The sequence below is a fragment of the Heterocephalus glaber genome, unplaced genomic scaffold (genome assembly GCF_053883595.1).
Source record: "Heterocephalus glaber isolate CG9 unplaced genomic scaffold, H.glaber_assembly_v1.0 deba00001692, whole genome shotgun sequence".
In the NCBI taxonomy this organism is placed as follows: domain Eukaryota; kingdom Metazoa; phylum Chordata; class Mammalia; order Rodentia; family Bathyergidae; genus Heterocephalus; species Heterocephalus glaber.
The window spans coordinates 67520-86213 of NW_028258417.1; the positions used below are offsets into that span (position 1 = coordinate 67520).

The 18694-nt window shown below is 38.4% G+C and overlaps 1 protein-coding gene and 1 long non-coding RNA gene across 3 annotated transcripts in view; one reads left to right on the plus strand and one right to left on the minus strand.

Annotated features, from left to right (window-relative positions):
* The window catches only part of LOC147821782 (uncharacterized), a 28618-nt gene extending 26717 nt beyond the window's left edge, over positions 1 to 1901 (minus strand). The window contains exon 1 of the long non-coding RNA XR_015446554.1: positions 1070 to 1901. This is a non-coding gene — a long non-coding RNA (uncharacterized LOC147821782). The remainder of the gene's footprint in view (positions 1 to 1069) is intronic.
* Positions 1902 to 8492: 6591 nt separating this feature from the next.
* On the plus strand, positions 8493 to 17015 carry LOC147821783 (calcium/calmodulin-dependent protein kinase type II subunit delta-like). Of its 2 annotated transcripts, XM_087199302.1 has the most exons (5): positions 8493 to 8695; positions 10942 to 11036; positions 13162 to 13390; positions 16229 to 16278; positions 16413 to 17015. In XM_087199302.1, exons 2-4 carry the CDS (start codon positions 11006 to 11008, stop codon positions 16230 to 16232), a joined length of 264 nt encoding a protein of 87 aa, XP_087055428.1. In that variant the 5' UTR covers positions 8493 to 8695; positions 10942 to 11005; the 3' UTR covers positions 16233 to 16278; positions 16413 to 17015. The 2 variants fall into 2 exon arrangements, with proteins under 2 accessions (XP_087055428.1, XP_087055427.1); XM_087199301.1 differs by having other exon boundaries at positions 8494 to 8695; positions 16229 to 17012.
* Positions 17016 to 18694: the final 1679 nt, after the last annotated feature.

Here is an 18694-nt window from a genome sequence, read left to right on the forward strand (position 1 = left end):
AAAAAAATCTACCCATAGGCATATAATTGTTAAGATTCCAGAAACACAACAGAAGAACAAAGTTCTTCTGAGAAAAGAAACAAATCACATACAAAGGAAAGCCCATCAGAATCACAGCAGACTTCTCAACACAAACCATCAAGGCAAGAAGAGCTTGAAGTGACATATTCCAAGCCCTAAAAGAAAACAGCCTCCAACCCAGATTGATGTACCCTGCAAAACTATCTTTCAAAATGGATGGAGAAATAAGATACTTTCATGACAAAGAGCACCTTGGGAACTTCATGAATACCAAACCAGCACTCCAAAGAATTTTACACAATAGCCTAGGAACAGACATTGATGATCACAAGCCCAGGAAGCAAAGCCGAATGAACCCATCTGGCATGACAAGAAATTAAACGTAAAGGGGGAGAACCCAACAAAAAGAAAAAGTCATGGCAATGAAAAGTCAAAACGTTTCAGTTATAACCATCAACGTTAATGGTCTCAATTAACCAATCAAAAGAAATAGACTGGCAGAATGGGTCAAGAAGCAAAATCCAACAATATGCTGCATACAAGAAACACATTTAATTCAAAAGGAAACTCATAGACTGAAAGTTAAAGGGTGGAAAACAATACTCCATGTGACAGGAATCTGAAAAAAAACAGGAGTAGCTATCCTCTTGGCAGATCAAGTAGATTTCAAACCAACACTGATTCAGAGAGATGAAGAAGGACACTACATCCTTGTAAAGGGGAGAATCCAAGAGGAAGAGATGACAATCATAAATATCTATGCACCAAACACCAGTGCACCCAACTATATAAAGCAAATACTAATGGACATGAAAAGTCATATAGGCACTAATACAATTGTAGTGGGGAACCTCAACACCCCACTGTCACAAATAGATCAGCTAGACTAAAAATAAGTAATGAAATACTAGAACAACTTATGACCTAGGACCTAGCACTGATGTGAAAATCAGTGGCATTGTCCCCGTCCCCATCCTCCCAAACCTCCAGCATGAGCAGACATCTCAGTCCTGCTCACTCTGAAGTATTGTCTTCTTTCCAACCTCACCTGCCCTGTGCCCCTTTGCTCAGGTCAGTGGCACATTTCCTGGGAGAGCTGTGACTGGGGGCTCTGTGTGGGTGTCTGCTGTAGAACCCATGAATCTCAAATGCCTACAAAGTGATAAGGCTGGCCAGGTCTCCCGGGATAGTGGCAAGGTGACACATGCTCCTGCCTGCACTTCACTGCACACCCTCCTCTGCCAGTTGGTCTGAGTCCCCGCCTTGTTTCCCAAGTGTCGAATCAGTTGACATCATAGTCACTGTGTGACACGGGCATGTGAGTGCCTTGTCTCTACTGTCGACCTCTACCCAAGGACAGGAGTGGTTTGAGGGTGAGAGACAAGTATAGGTGATGCAGTCGGTAGAAGGAACTTTGATCTGGTAATTTGGGAATGTCAGGACTGAGATCAGTGCAAGAAGGATGGGCGAAGCCCCCCTCCCACCGCACCCCACAGAGCTCAGCTGCTCACCGCATCCATCAAGTTCAGCTGCTCTGCCAGCAGCTTGGGAGAGAAGGCTAAGAGCACCTTCTGCAAGGACCTGTCCTCGTCAGCAGCAGCAGAGAGGCAAGAGGGCTGTGGAGCTGGCTTCTGCTTCTCTCCTGTCTCCAGAGGAGGCTGTTTCTCTGGTGCTGGCTCTGGCTGCAGAGCAGGTCCATGGTGTTCTGGACATGGAGCAGGAGCTAGGAGGAGGGAAGCTCAGCAGTGTTAGTCACTTGCCAGTTACCTGCGGACATAGAAAAGACATCATGGCCATTTGGGGGATTCCAATGCCCAACCGAAAGATATGAAAGCCTTCCGGACTGCGTGGCCCTCACCATCTGTTTCGGCCTCGTGGGGCTCTAGATATTCCACCTGAGCAAGGGGAAGGCACAAGGGAAGCTCCATGTCTACTCCAGGTGAGTTCACTTGCAAGCCGGCCATATATATATATATATATATATATATATATATATATATATATATATATGTATGTATTAAATTCTTTGAGTGGTACATTGTAGGTATACAACACAATTATAGTTCTCATTGGGAATTGTACCTATATATAATGCATCTTCGTTACTTTGTCCCCATTCTTAGCCTTCCTTGCAGGCGTTTCACCCTTCCTTATTTACAAAGATTTAATTCCATTTTTTCCATTTCTCATCATTTTTTCCTTTCCCTTCTTTCTTTTCCCCTGTGCCTCCCACTACCTCTACCCTTTTGTACCTTTTATTACTATTTCACATTATAGATTATTCATTCCAATAATTGGTACATTTTAGGTATACAATATAATGACATTCATCATTAGAAATTTGCACCTTTACATAGTCTCTCTTGGTTTTTTTCACCCTTGCCCAGCCCTCCCTTCAACCCCTTCAGCCCTCCCTATTTACAAAAATTTTGTTCCTATTTTTCCCTTTTCTCATATTAATCCCATTCTCTTCTATCCTTTCCCTTAGCCCTCCCACTTGCTTCCAACTTGCCCTTTTTCTTCCTATTTCACATGACCTATTATACATTTAGTCCTTATTAACACTATCAGTTTGTCACACCAGAGAAACTATTTGGTATTTACACGTGTGTCCTATTTAATTCAATTAAGAGTATTGCCTCAATGTGCATCCACTTAGCTATAACTGTCTCTAATTTCTCATTTTTTATGGCTGAGTAGAACTCCATTTTATAAAAAAACACATTTTCAAGATCCAGTCTCCAGTTGATGGGCATTTGGGCTATTTGCAAGTTTTAACTATTACAAACTAGGCTGCTATGAGCATGGGTACACATATATCACTGTGGTATGATTCTTTTAATTCTTTGGGGAAGATCCCCAGCAGTGGACTAGCGGGGTCAAATGGGACTTCCAGTCCTAGTTCTTTGAGGTATCTCCATACTGATTTCCACAGTGCTTGCACCAGTCTACACTCCCACCAGCAGTGGAGCAGGGTTCCTCTTTCCCCACAGCCCCGCCAGCATTTCTTATTGGTTGATTTCATGATAGCAGCCATTCTTTCTGGAGTGAAGTGGAATCTTCGCGTTGTTTTCATTTGCATCTCTCGAATGACCAGTGACGTTGAACATTTTTTCATGTATTTATTTGCTATTTCTACTTCTTTGTCTGAGAAATGTCTGTTCATTTCAGATGCCCATTTTCAGATTGGATCTTTAAATTTGGGAGGTCTGATCTTTTTAAGTTCTTTATAGATTCGAGATAATAGACCTTTGTCTGAGGAAGAGCAGGTGAAGATTTTTTTCCCACATTGTGGGTTGTCTCTTCACACTGCTGGTGGTTTCTCTTGCTGTGCAGAAGCCTTTTAATAAGACGAGATCCCATTTGTTGATTGTTTGTGCTAGTTCACGGGCAACTGAAGTTTTCATAAAATCTTTTCCTATACCGATGTCTTCAAGGGTTCTACCTAACCTCTGTTCCAACTGGTTCAGAGTTTCTATTTTAATATTTAGATCTTTAATCCATTTTGATTTGAGTTTAGTGCATGGTGAGAGATACAGGTCTAGTTTTAATCTTTGGCAAGTTGAAGCCCAATTTTTCCAGCACCATTTATTAAAGAGGCTATCTTTCCTTCAGTGAGGGTGTTCGGCTCCTTTGTCAAAGATGAGATGGCTGAGTGTGTCTGGCATTGTTTCTGTATCTTCTAATCTGTTCCACTGGTCCTCAAGCCTGTTTCTTTGCCAGTACCATGCTGTTTTTATCACAGTAGCTTTGTAGTAGAGTTGCAGGTTGGGGATTGTGATACCCCCTGACATGTCTCTGTTACCTAGAATTGCTTTGGCTATTCTGTCTCTTCTTGTTCCTAATGAATTTTTGGATTGTTTTTCTTTAGGTCTATGAAGTATGCTGCTGGGATCTCAATTGGAATTGCATTCAATCTATATAGCAGTTTTGGAAGTATGGCCATTTTCACTCTATTAATCCTTCCTACCCAGGAGCAGGGGATGTCTGTCCATTTTCTGATATCATCTTCAGTCTCTCTTTTCAGAGTGCCATAGTTTTCAGAGACGAGGTCTTTGATTTCTTTCATTAGGATGATTCCTAGGTATTTCAGTTTTTTGGATGCTATTGTGAAAGGAATTATTTGCGCTATTTTTCTCTCAGTGAGTCTGTCCTTCGTGTAGAGGAAAGCTATTGATTTCTGTGTGTTGACCTTGTAACCAGCTACTTGACTGAATTTGGTTATTAAGTCTAGAAGACTTTTGGTGGAGTTCTTGGGGTCTTCTATATAGAGTATCATGTCATCTGCAAATAATGACAATTTGACTTCTTCATTTCTTATCTTTATTCCTTTTATTTCTTTCTCTTTTCTAATTGCCATGGCTAATGTTTCCAGTACTATATTAAACAAGAGTGGTGATAGTGGACATCCTTGTCTTGTTCCTGATTTTAGTGTGAAGGATTTCAGTTTTTGACCATTTAGTATGATATTGGCTGTTGGGTTTTCATAGATGGCTTCTATCAGTTGGAGGTAGAGACCATCTATTCCAATTTTTTGTAGGGTTTTTCTCATAAATGCATGTTGGATTTTGTCAAATGCTTTTTCTGCGTCTATGGAGATAATCATATGGTTTTTGTCCTTGGCTCTATTGATATAGTGTATTACATTGATGGATTTTCGTATACTGAACCATCCCTGCATCCCTGGGATGAATCCCACTTGATCAGGGTGTATGATCTTGATGATCTTCTGCATTCTGTTTGCCATTATCTTATTAAGGATTTTTGCATCTATGTTCATTAGTGAGATTGGCCTATAGTTCTCTTTTTCAGTTGGGTCTTTCTCTGCTTTGGGGATCAAGGTGATGCTTGCTTCTAGGAATGAATTTGGGAGTATTGCTTCCCTTTCAATTTCATTGAAGAGTTTAAACAGTAGCAGCAGCAGTTCCTCTCTAAATGTCTTGTAGAATTCAGCAGTGAAGCCTCAGGGCCCGGGCTTTTCTTAGTTGATAAGTTTTTAATTACATTTTCAATTTCATTGGTTGATATTGGGTTGTTCAGAATTTTTAGGTCTTCTTCGTTCAACTTTGGTAATTCATATGTATGTAGGAATCTGTCCATTTCTTCTGTGTTGTCCATCTTATTGGCGTATAGGTTCTGGAAGTAGGTATTGATGATCCTCTGGATTTCTGCTGGGTCTGTTGTAGTTTCACCCTTTTCATTCCTAATTGCATGGATTTGGGCCTTTTCTTTCCTTTTTCTGACAAGGTTGGCTAAGGGTTTGTCAATTTTGTTGATTCTTTCAAAGAACCAACTCTTGGCTTCATTGATTTTTTTGTATCGTTCTCTTAGTCTCCATTGCATTGATTTCTCTCTGATCTTTATAATTTCCTCCCTTGTATGAGCTTTGGGGTTGTCCTGCTCTTCTTTTTCTAGAAGCTTGAGGTGCAGCATCAGGTTGTTTAATTGGGCTTGTTCTGTTTTCCTAATATGCGTATTCAGTGCTATGAATTTCCCTCGTAAGACTGCTTTCATTGTGTCCCATAGATTCCGATATGTTGTATTGTCATTGTCATTTAATTGAAGGAACTGTCTGATTTCTTCTTTAATTTCCTCTGTGACCCATTGGTTATTCAGAAGTGTGTTGTTCAATTTCCACGTGTTTATGAAATTTTTTGTTTCTTTTGCTGTGGATCTCCAATTTCATCGCACTATGGTCTGATAATGTACAGGGGATAACTTCAATTCCTTTGCACTTACTTAAACATGTTCTATGTGTGAGTTTGTGGTCTATTTTGGAGAATGACCCATGTGCAGCTGAGAAGAATGTGTATTCTGATTTTGTGGGGTGGAAGATTCTGTAAACATCTGTTAAGTTCATTTGTTCAAGAGTTCGATTGAGTTCTAGTATTTCATTACTTATTTTTAGTCTAGTTGATCTATCTATTTGTGACAGTGGGGTGTTGAGGTCCCCCACTACAATTGTATTAGTGCCTATATGGCTTTTCATGTCCGTTAGTATTTGTTTTATATAGTTGGGTGCACTAGTGTTTGGTGCATAGATATTTATGATTGTCATCTCTTCCTCTTGGATTCTTCCCTTTACAAGGATGTAGTGTCCTTCTTCGTCTCTCTTAATCAGTGTTGGTTTGAAATCTACTTGATCTGCCAAGAGGATAGCTACTCCTGCTATTTTTCGGGTTCCTGTCACATGCAGTATTGTTTTCCCCCTTTAACTTTCAGTCTGTGAGTTTCCTTTTGAATTAAGTGTGTTTCTTGTATGCAGCATATTGTTGGATTTTGCTTCTTGACCCATTCTGCCAGTCTATTTCTTTTGATTGGTGAATTGAGACCATTAACGTTGATTGTTATAACTGAAACGTATTGACTTTTCATTGCCATGACTTTTTCTTTTTGTTGGGTTCTCCCCCTTTACAGTTAATTTCTTGTCATGCCAGATGGGTTCATTCTGCTTTGCTTCCTGGGGTTGTGATCCTCAATGTCTGTTCCTAGGCTATTGTGTAAAATTCTTTGGAGTGCTGGTTTTGTATTCACGAAGTTCCTAAGGTGCTCTTTGTCATGAAAGTATCTTATTTCTCCATCCATTTTGAAAGATAGTTTTGCAGGGTACATCAATCTGGGTTGGAGGCTGTTTTCTTTTAGGGCTTGGAATATGTCACTTCAAGCTCTTCTTGCCTTGATGGTTTGTGTTGAGAAGTCTGCTGTGATTCTGATGGGCTTTCCTTTGTATGTGATTTGTTTCTTTTCTCAGAAGAACTTTGTTCTTCTGTTGTGTTTCTGGAATCTTAACAATTATATGCCTATGGGTAGATTTTTTTTGATCAAGGCTATTTGGAGTCCTATATGCCTCACTTACCTGTATGTGAAGCTCTTTTCCCCTGCTTGGGAAGTTTTCTGCCATTATTTCTGTGAAGAGATTTTTTATGTCATCTGCACTCTCTCCTGTTTCTTCATTGAGCCCAATCAGTCTTATGTTATTCTTTTTGGCATCATCTAGCAGCTGCTGGATTGATTTCTCATGTTCCCTTATAATTTTGAAGCAATATTTCTTTTCCTGGTCACTAATTGCAATCTTATCTTCTGTATCTGAAATTCTGTCCTCACACTGGCTCATTCTGCTGTGTAGACTTTCAATGGAGTTTTTCATGTCCTGGAAATCTATTTGCATCTGTTTTATGGATTCCTTTTGTTTCTTATGTTGGGATTCCATCATGTTCCTGAGCTCCTCTCTAGATTTATTAATCATGTCTTGCACTAAGGGCACCATTTCTCCTGTTATCTGAGAAATTATTTCTGATTTCATTTTTTCCAGATCCCCTTTTGTTGCCAGTTCAGTGGGTCCAGGTGGTTGAGTATCAGAGGGTTCCATCTCATTTCCCTTTGAGGTTGCTGTAGGTGATCTGGAAGTCTGGTTTTGAGACTTATTTACGTGTTTTTTCATTTCGACTGGGGTGGGGTGCTGTTAGCGCCTGCATGGATTACCTCCTCTGAGCTGGGTTAGGTGGGACAGGGGACGGGAGCAGCGGTAGGGTTGGTGACCCAAAAGCCCTTTCCTGTGGGCTGGGAGCAGCCGGAGAGATGGTGGCCGGGAAACCCCTTCCTCTGGACCAGGAGCAGTGGGATGGTGGCTCAAAAGCCCCTCCCACTGGGCCGGGAGTGGTGGGAGGGATGGTGGCCCCGAAGCCCCTTCCTCTGGGCCAGGAGCAGCAGGACAGAAGGTGGCCTAAAAGCCCTTTCCTCTGGGCTGGGAGCAGCGGGAGGGATGGTGACTGGGAAGCCCCTTCCTCTGGACCAGGAGCAGTGGGACGACGGCTCAGAAGCCCCTACCTCTGGGCCGGGAACAGTGGGACTCAGTACCTTGGTCTGGTGGTCTGGTGTCCTCTGCGCCTTGGTAATTTGGAATCAGGTGGCTGCCTGTCTGCAGTGGGGTGATTCGGTGTCTTCCGCGTGACTCAGGACCTCGGTAGGGTGTGCACAGACCTGCCTGTCTGCAGCGGGCTGATTCGGCGTGTTCCGCGGACTGGGGACCTCGGCAGGGTGTGGGCAGACCTCTATTACGTTTATTTTGAGACAAAGTCTTACTGAATTTCCTGCATGGGGCTCAAATTTGTGATCCTTCTGTGTTGACCTCCTAGAGTGCTGGGATTACAGATATATATCGCCATGCCAAGTTTAAGATTAGTTTTTTAAATAACGCAATTTGTTACTGGTGAACACAAGTGTTCAGAAAGTCAGTCAAAGTGATAAAGATACTAAAAACTAAACTGATCTTCCAGGTGACTTGCTTTCTAACCAATAGAATGTAGCCTTACTGAGACTCCGAAAGGTAAATTGTGCCCAGGGTTCCCCGTGCACCCTGTTCAAATGGACTCTGAATCTGCAGATTTGGGCTAAGAGACCCAAGAATCTGGTTTCTAAGGACTCATGGAACAGGTAGATGCTATTGTTCTTTGCAATTTGCACAGCAGGATTATGGAGAAAGTAACATCATGTATCATAAATGCTAACACCCTGCTTAAGGAAAGTAGCATTATTAGAGTAATATTTTCTATGGCTGTAATTCTTTATTCTCACCCAATGCTGTATTTTTGCCTTTAGCACGAAAGCAAGAGATTATCAAAGTCACTGAACAACTGATCGAAGCAATAAACAACAGGGACTTTGAAGCTTACACGTGAGTATAGGCACTCACATTTCACTTTCACACCCAGGGTAGAGGTTTCTTCTCCATGCATGGGTTCTTCAGTGTATCTGAATTCATGTGTATTTAACAGCAAATTTGAGGTGTCAACAGTAGTTTTATATAAATGAAAATCAGTGTGTTTAAGATTAGCACCAGGCCAACTTCCCATCCAAGCATTGAGGATTTCTTTGTAAATGAAATTTCTTCCTAAACACCCTCAGGGCCATGTGAGAGAATCACATTCCAGCGAAAGCAGTCCATGTGTGAAAAGACACAGAAAACGGAAAAGCATATTGCTTTTTAAAATGTGGATTTGAGGTTAAGAAATATCTATATCTATCTACGTCTATCTGTGATATAGATATATAGATACAGATATTTCTTAAAGATAATATATATAAAAGATAAGATATATTTAAGATATATATCTATATACCTAAGGAGATATATATATATATATATATATATATATATATATATATATCCTAAATAGGTATATCTATAGGATATCTAGGATATCCTACTTTACACCATAACATTTTTTGTTTGGAGTGAAAAATTATATGTATAGGTATATGGATAGATATTAAATAGATAGATACATATGTAGCTACATTGATACATAGACAGATAATGAGAAATGAAAGTTCTGTTGTCCTGAAAAATATTTGCCTTTGCATATTTAGGATATCCTATAGATATATCTATCTAGGATGGAGATATATATATATATATATATATATATATATATCCTTCTAAGAGGATATATATGCCTCAAGCATAAAAATACCTGTATAACAAGCAGTGTGAGGCAAAGTTTATAATCCTACCCTCACCTCTGCCTTTAAGGCCTCCCTTACCACATGAGATATGTACTATGCTTTCTTACCCTAAAAGCATTCTGTAGAGATCTCCAGTCCCACATTCTGTGAACAGTCCTGCACTTTGAAGAACCATTGTTAAGTTAGACTTTTGAAATGTGTTTTTCTGTTGAATAGTTTAAAAAGTTTGCCTTCTAAAAAGGGAATTTCCATATGAAATTACATAGGGCCCCATCCACTGTATTGACCTTTGGGGAAAGTTGGCAAATAGGTCAAAATTTTTTGAGCTGTACTCTTTTGTCTACCCTGTAAACTCCTTCTAGTTCTCCAAAATCCAGATTTTGCCACCTTCTCTGAGAAGCCTACCCTGATCATCATTGACCAAAGGGAATGATCCTCTTTGGTTCGTCTATGAAGCTTGCATATATAGCCCAGTTCTCAACACATCAAACAACTAAATATCAGTCCACAAATATACTTGGTGCTTTCTTAGTAGTATACCACAGTGTGTGCTGTCCCCTTACTGCCCCTCACCTTCCACACACCTGGAAAACTCTCCCTTATCTTTAGAAGCCCAACTCAGATCATCTTTTTCTCTTAAATCTTTCCTGTTTACTGTCTATAGGTAATGCAGTTTTTGAGCACTTTGGGTTAACTTCTATTCTGGTATTAATTGTTATGTTATAATTGCTTGCTTCAAAGAATATCTGCTACATGTAGATGTGTAATAGTTCTTTATTGAATAAAATTGACCCATACATTTCCCCAGAGAAATACCATTAGCGTTCTCCAGATATTTAGAATTTTGTATATACTTACTGACTTCTATTTCTGGAATTAAAAGGTAAATTATTATTTGAACTGTCTATCATTTTTCTTTGGAAAGTAAAGTAAACATTAGATTCAAGCTCAATTAAATTTTGTGGATATTTCCAGAAAGTATAAGATGTGATATCCTTCTTTAAGGAAATTATAATATAGATTTTTGATGTGACTGTAGAAGATATCATCCATCAAAAATTATTCCAAAAGTATTCAGTTCTAGAATGAAAGATAGACTTGGAGTGTTTCTTAGACTTGAACTAGGACTTAGAAAATGTTTTAAAAATTATTAACTTAAGTCAAGAGGTATAAAAACTGGAGAATTCACCTCAGAAAAAGTAGAAAGTTTAAAAGGGAGACTCTCAGGCTTGAACCAGTTACATTAGTTTGTCCCTCTCAGAGTTCTCTGCAAAATGTCTTTTTGTAATCTGTTGCTCAATCCACCTTGCCAACCAAGGTCTTCAGTTGAAACTTTATATTTTTAGTGATTTTTAGAGGCTCTTTCTTCACTGTCTCATAAGAATATTTACACAGGAAACAAATCATATTACAACATTTATTTATTGGTTATTTTCTTTATTTTTTCTCTTACAGGAAAATCTGTGACCCAGGCCTTACTGCCTTTGAACCTGAAGCTTTGGGAAACTTAGTGGAAGGGATGGACTTTCACCGATTCTACTTTGAAAATGGTACATTGGTTTCTGAATTCAATAACAGACCTCTTTCAACTTTCCTTTTAATTTCTCCCTAATTTGCAGACTCTTTGGCTTTTTTTCTACCATGAGAATTTTTACTTTCATCCAACATTTTACACCATAACATTTTTTGGAGTTGAAAATTATATGTATAGGTATATAGATAGGTATTAGATACATAGATACATAGATAATGAGACCTGAAAGTTCTGTTGTCCTGAAAAATATTTGCCTTTGCACAAAACGTAAAGTTGAGCCAGGTGTGGTGGTGTGTTCCTATAATCCCACTTCTCTAGGAGGCTCATGCAGGAGGACCTCACTGAGCCTGGCCAGTTTAGCACCGTAGCAAGATCCTGGCTCAAATATGTTTTATTTTTTAAAAGTGGCTGGGGACATAGTTCAGTGAGAAGATACTGGGTTCAATCCCTAGTTCTACAAAAGAAAACAGTGTTGCTTGAATTGCTAATATATCCATTAAGTGCCATGAATGTATAAAATGAGCTATATAATGTTACAAAAAGTATATTATTTCAAATTTTATAAAATGGTTAGTATATAAAAAAGATTAAAGAATTGCAGCATACTCAATTGTTCAACATAGAATAGCACTGTGAAGCATATTTGGTACTTATTTTCAAAATAAAATATAAACAAAGCTAAGTAATCAGGTAAATGTGAATTAAAATTGCAAATTAATTGCAAATTTAATTGCGAATTGACCACTAAAAGCCCACTAAAAGCTGTCAGAGGAAACAGCCACATTTCAGGGAAGCTTCTGAAAAGCTCCTGCAGATCCTGAAGAACAGTGTAAATCCCTTTATCCATCTTCTTTTTTCCTTACCCCTAATGACATTAGATGCTGTATTTACATGATGAGTGAAATGAATTCAGTTTTTTTTTTTTTTTGCAGTGAGATCTTGGCATGGTTTTTTAAGTCAAGGTGTACTGAATTAATTACTTTTCCTTCTACATACTAGGCTTGCAAACCCAAAAAATTATATGATAAAATCATCTTAACAAAGCTTCAGTAAACGTTGTCATATTCCAGTATTCTACATCTCTGATTGATAGCATCTCAGAATGTCACCTCCATGCAACTCTCAAGCAACACTATCTCATCTCTAGTAAAATCATTTATTAACCCATTAAATACTATTTTAATATTTAACATTTCAGCATAACACTTCATTATGCTCCATAAGTACATATTCTTTATAATGAGTTATTCTTTCTATGTGACTATGATAATATTCTGATTAATTTGAATAGCTGTTTTCTGAGAGTGCAAAGCATGTTTGGATAACAGCTAAAATACTACAACCTGTGTCATTGACCTAAGAGAGAAACATCATCAATAAGTAATGTACACTAAATCCTCTTATCTTGTGATCAATTAATATATAGAATGGGTAGTCACTTTTAAAACACCAATAACTAGAGCCCAATGAGGACTTGCTTAGTCCACAGACAGATACAAGGTCAGAACCAGGGTCCATGGCCAACACCAAATTGTGGATTTATAGTAAATGATCACTAATGGAAAAAATATCATGAAATGGACTCTGCTGCCTGGAAGAAACATGGATGAGATACAGAAATACATTTGTGCTAGGGTCAGTCTTTCTTGGAGGTATTGATCTCCATGGTTGATACCTGATATATTTCCTTTGTCCCATGTTCTTTACCAGCCAACAAAACCCAGCACCACTCCGAAGCTATCCTGTCAGCTGCCTTAGCAAGTTATCCCCTGAATATCCCAAAACTACTTCATGCGCCTTTGCCAGACCTTCTCCACCTCTATTTGTGTGACAACTTCTGCTTCTAACACTTCCCTTTATGAATACATAAATCTCTTTAGCTTTTCCCCAATCAGCTAACTTCCCAGAGTACCATAAAAAGTACTTGTAAAAGAAATTTTTAAAACTATCTACTTTTATTCTCTAATTTTTATCCTTTGTACAGTGTCAAGAATTAGATTAGTGCAAATAATTAGACTTTTAGTTAACTAAGGAGTAAATGAGTGGCACCCCATTCATGTGATTGCTACTGAAGTTATTACTGGTTTTGGTTTACTTTACATAGAAACTAATTTTTTTATTTTCATGTGGTTTTCTTTCAGCTTTGTCCAAAAGCAGTAAACCAATCCACACCATCATCCTGAACCCCCATGTGCATCTGGTAGGGGACGATGCTGCCTGCATAGCATACATTAGGCTCACACAGTACATGGATGGCAGCGGGATGCCAAAGACCATGCAATCAGAAGAGACCCGTGTGTGGCACCGCCGGGATGGAAAGTGGCAGAATGTTCATTTTCATCGCTCAGGGTCACCCACCGTACCCATCAAGTAAATATTCCCAGGCTGTCAGCTTTTTTGTCAATATAACCATGGTCAGCTCCTTCTACCATTGTTAAAAGTTTGGTGTATGTTATTCAGTGCTGGTGGTTGTAACCAAGGCCTCCATAGGAAATCTGCAGTTTCCTGGGAAGATCAGTCAGCACAGCCATTGGGGATTGAAACTTGCCGTAAAGCAATCCATACTAGTTTTAGATGGGAACTAGAAACTGCTGTATCAGGCTGATGTCATAGGGTTGTGTAAAAAGTACAGTAGGCAAAAGAAGGGAATGTGAAGAAAAAAGCATAGAGCCAAGTTTCCAGAATAGCCTATGGGGTATTGGGCGCTGTGCTTCATAGATTACCTCCCTGGCCTCAGTTACTAACATTTGGAAAAATTTGTAACACAACATCTAAAAAGCAAGTATCAGGTGTTGTGATGTGTTCTCACCTCACCACTCTATCTAAAACATCATGCTTGTCTTCCAGTCAATAATTAAGCCAATATTACTATACATGTCCCCTGTGTTCCACCTGTGTGAGGCAGAAGACATTACCCTCAAGGAACATTTATTCTTGTTTAGAAAACAGCTAATCACTGGCACCATAAGAACAGAATTTCAAAATTTACACGCAACTTTAGAGTGAAATCACTAAACACTGTAGCAAACTGGTAGTGATAGTTTGAATGTACACTTTACATAGAAGAGATTTTGGACAAGGTCTTAAATGACAAGTAGCATTTGGAGACATAGATTTCTAAAGGAGCATGTGAAGCAAAGGAGCAATAGATCATTGTGGAGAAGGAAAACTAGTGTCAACTGGAGTAAAGAGTTGAATACAAATGGGAAACAGATTTCATGAGTGATGTGGGACAAGAAGAAGAAGAAAGAAAAGAAGAAGGGGACTTTAGACTCAGAAGTTTGGCTGCTCACTGCTGACCAAGTTCATACAAACAGTTATTCAACTCACTCCAGAGACTTCTTACCACAGTGGCTTTTAAAGGCCTTCTCCATAGCATTAATAACAATGTCACTGTTAGATCTAGATCTGTTAAAAAAAAAAATCAACAAAGACAAAACAAACATAAAAGAATAATTTGAAATTCATTCCAAAACAATAGCCATCTAATTAAGAAAAAATACAAAAGGAATATGAAGATAATGAAGACACTAGCTTTTGTGCATTTGTGTGTTTTTTACCCCATAGAGCTACAATGGCCAGTTACTGTAGAGAGGATTACATTCCTACAGTACCAGGGCATTAGGTTGTTCTGCAATTCTCTCAACTGTCAATGAGATAGACCCTATTTAAGAAATCTTCCTTTTATGCCATGGGAGTTAAGTGGGCCTTAATAGGCCACCCTATGTTCCAAATGTGAATGAGAGCGTCTCAAGAGGCATCTCTTCGTAGCAAAATATCTAAGGCCTGAAAATGATTCATATGTGGGTCTTGTAATTAGCACCTTGCTCCATGACACTGGTGATTGGAGCTGGTGACTAGAAGCTACGTGGCTGTTTCCTTCCCTTTGAGGATCTGTGCTCTGAATTTGTCCATGAAATACAAGATCTTTGCAAATCCATAGCAGTTTTGCATGAGCCCCAAAGTTTGATTATCAGCCCTATTTTACAGCATAACCCTTATTTTAAAGGTCTATCCCCTTTTCAGTGTTTGGATTGTGTCATTTTAAATCAAACGTTGCTTATGTCTGAGATGATTCAGACAACTCTCAATTATCCAGACTAATATTGTATTAAGCTTCAGAATCCTTTGGTGTCTGACTATTTTTTCTGGAAGTTGCAATTCCTGTAAGCATTTGGCTATGACTAATATGTAGATAAACTGGCTATGCCTGACTGAAGGTAATGGTAGTTGACCTAAGGACAGGCCACAAGAAGTAAAGCTGAAATTTAAAGCACACAAAGTAGGTGATTCTGGAGGATAACTGAAAGTTGACTGTGATTAAATCCATGCCCATGTAATTTTTAAAGATTTGTTTCTTAAACTTGGATTAGGATCCAGATATGTGTGGTGCTGTTGTGAATATTTCCCTGCTCAAAGACTAACCCCTAGAAAAGCTTTTAAAAATAGTGCTTTCAGGGCCGGGGATTTAGCTCAGTGGTTCCACCATGTGCCTTGCAAGCCCAAGGTCCCGAGTTCAATCCCTGATACCAAAAAAAAAAAAAAAAAAAAAAAAAAGTGCTTTCAGCTGTTATTTGAAAGGATTAAATAAGAGTAATCATATTTTTCTGTAGCCCAGGGTGGTAATGCATGCCTGTAATACCAGTATTCAGGAGGCTGAGGCAGGAGGATCAAAACAAGTATGAGGCCAGCCTGAACTATTTGGCGAGACCCTGTCTCAAAAATAAATAAATAATAAAGAATAATTATGTTTTCTCCACTTTTGATACTATGTTCCTTGTTGCATCAATTTCAAGTTTTGATTTTTCAAGGAATCTAAGAGTAACACACAAGCTAAGGATGAACTTGAACTTTGATTCTCATTCAACCAAATGATAATATTAACCTATTAAATTTGTTCAATAAATATGATTGCTCAAAATGTATACTTAGATTTAATAATGTAACTGATGTCTGGGACCCTTTCTCTTTATGTTTAGATTAGTTTTGTGAGAACAAAGAAATAACACTGATTTCCTATTTTAATATTGTCTTTACTTAACAGGGTATATTTAGTTTTATAATGATCACAAAGACATCTTATATATACTGTTGTCTGATGTTTAACTGAGTTATAAAGTCATAGCCTAGTCACATCTGTGGCAAAGCACCCTGGTGACATTTTGTGAGATAATGTAACTTACTTCTTCCTCTTTTTTCTCCTTCCAGCTAATCATCCACAGTGCCACTTCTACATTCTCTGTTCACAAGGCACCCAGGTGATTCCCTCAGCCATCCTCTCCTCTTCATGCATGTTTGAGTGCATGAAGTTGTGAAGGTCCTCCACATATTGCATATGCGATGCATTATCTTGTCATCTATTCCTTCTTGTATATTGTTTACACTTCCACAGTGGAGATACTCAATGCACACTTCAGTGACTGTTGGCAAACTAGAGGGGAGATCAGACAAAGGAATTCCACAATATTCCAGGTACAACATATTCATCAAGGTTCTATGCTTATGCCAAGATATAACAGACTTAAAAAATTATTGTTCTCTGAATGACAATTTGTAAGAGAAATGTAAAATTTTAAAAACTTTTTGCCATTAATCTATTTCGGCTTGTTTTTTGTTTTAAGGTTAAAAAATATACCTTCATTTTCCTGGTGTGACCCTGGTTAAAATGGGTGGTTTTCACTGAAAGCTTTGCTGTTACATGATGAAAGTGGGTTGATGAGTAGACAAAAATATCATATGAAAGTAAGAACAAGAATTGGTTGATTTGCTGCCATTGAAAGCCATGTTGTTTTTGGTCAAACTGTGTAAACTGGAAAGACTCATAATTTACAAGTTTGTTCACTTTCACATATTCACACTGTTCTGGTGAATTCACTGAATTGATTTTCCTTTCTCCAATCTATTCTGTTTTCTTAATTTTATCTTATTTCTTTATTCCTTTTGTTTGCTTCCTTTTTTATTTTTCTTTTGACTTTTCAGTGTTTAGTTTTCTTTTTTATTTTGTTCCTTTGGGGGGGGGAGTGGATAGATAGGGTGTAAGAAAAAGAATAAAAATCCAATTTGCTGAATGAAGATAAAAATAAAAATCAAAGCATTTTGGAGGAGCTAAACTAGCATGTTTGATCATTTCAAACAAAATGTGCTCAAGATTTTAAGTCAAGGTTTTTCAATTCTGCTTAAGTTCCCGTTGGGACGTAGGTGTTCTAACTATGTTGGAGGTATTTGAATCCTTGGAACTTGCACTAACAGCAAGGATGTCCCTACTTAACTAATGAGCCTCACCTACTGGGACTGTTGCCAGGGTACACCATGTTGAGAGCCACTGGGATTTCTGTACAAATTCACTCTTTCCACCTTAGGGGCTACAAGGGCCCCTCCTGCCTTGTCACCAACTCATTTGCTAAAGTTAGAGAGCTCACGAATGTTTTCCATTCTCATAGTGTTTTGAACTTCATCTTTGTTACTTGGGCTGTTTATAGCTTCCCTCTTGAGTTACAGTATCATCTTCCTCCAAGGAGTTAGAGTTTTCCAGTTTAAAACAAAAAGAAAAGGGAAATGTACCAGTTTCCTTTGTGCTTCTCATTTCTCCTCTGTTGACACATTTCCTGCGAGGCTTTTTCTCTGCCCTGAAATGCTGTTAGTGCATGGAATCTCTGTTGGCGTTACTTTAATCATAGTTACTTGCAGTCTTCAGAAGCCTATTTTTAAAAGCAGAAGCAAGAAACAAAAACAAAACAACCCTCTCTCTTTTCTCACATTTCACCTTTCTGTGTTGATTACTAATAACCTTAGATATTGTTGCTAGTGGATGTATGGTAGATGGGTTGAAGCTTTTCTGATAATTATTATACAATTTAAAACAATATATATTTAAAATAAATATATACACTAGATGTATTGAGCCATGTTAACCTGCCAATGAGATCTGTGAAATGTAATGGCCTCATTTTTCCCTTTTTAATTTCTTTTACTTTTTTGTGAAGCAGCTATACGTGGCATACATATATTGAAAAAAAATAGGTGTAGAGTGGTGTGTTTTTTTACACCTTTAACTTAGCATGTGGTCTTGAAGTATTACCATAGATCAAGTTTGTCTTCCACATTCAGATGTGAGGAAATCGTGATTTGTTATCTGCACCACGACTGAATTACACATATATTATCTTTATCATTTTGAAACACTGCAGTTTACCATGGAATACTGTATATATTTCTTGCCATAATGGTAAATGACTGATTGATATATTTAAGAGTTAATAAATTTGTGATTTCTGCTGACACCGAGTCCATCTTTATTTCTTAGGAAGAGGAACCATGTTTGTGCATGCTGGTGAGGGCCACGGGCAGTGTGGCCTGCTATGATTTCATTTGGTACCTAACAATTTGCATTTGGCAACCACAGTATGTTAGTTGTTCTCTGTGCACACAACAGTGGTCTCTCCAGAGGGAAAATTTTGCTGAGAACAAAATAGTTAACTAGGAGTCCTATGACCCATCCTTCACCTGGTTACCAGAATGCTCCCTGGTAGTCCATATCTGTCCATAGAACATATCAGTGTTTTCTTCTCCAGCACACACACAGGCACCACTCCCTGCAGCCCAACGCCTTGAACTGGAGAGGATGGAAGACCTAGCTTCTTTCTATTTGCTGAAAGCACCACATGCAATTTCTTT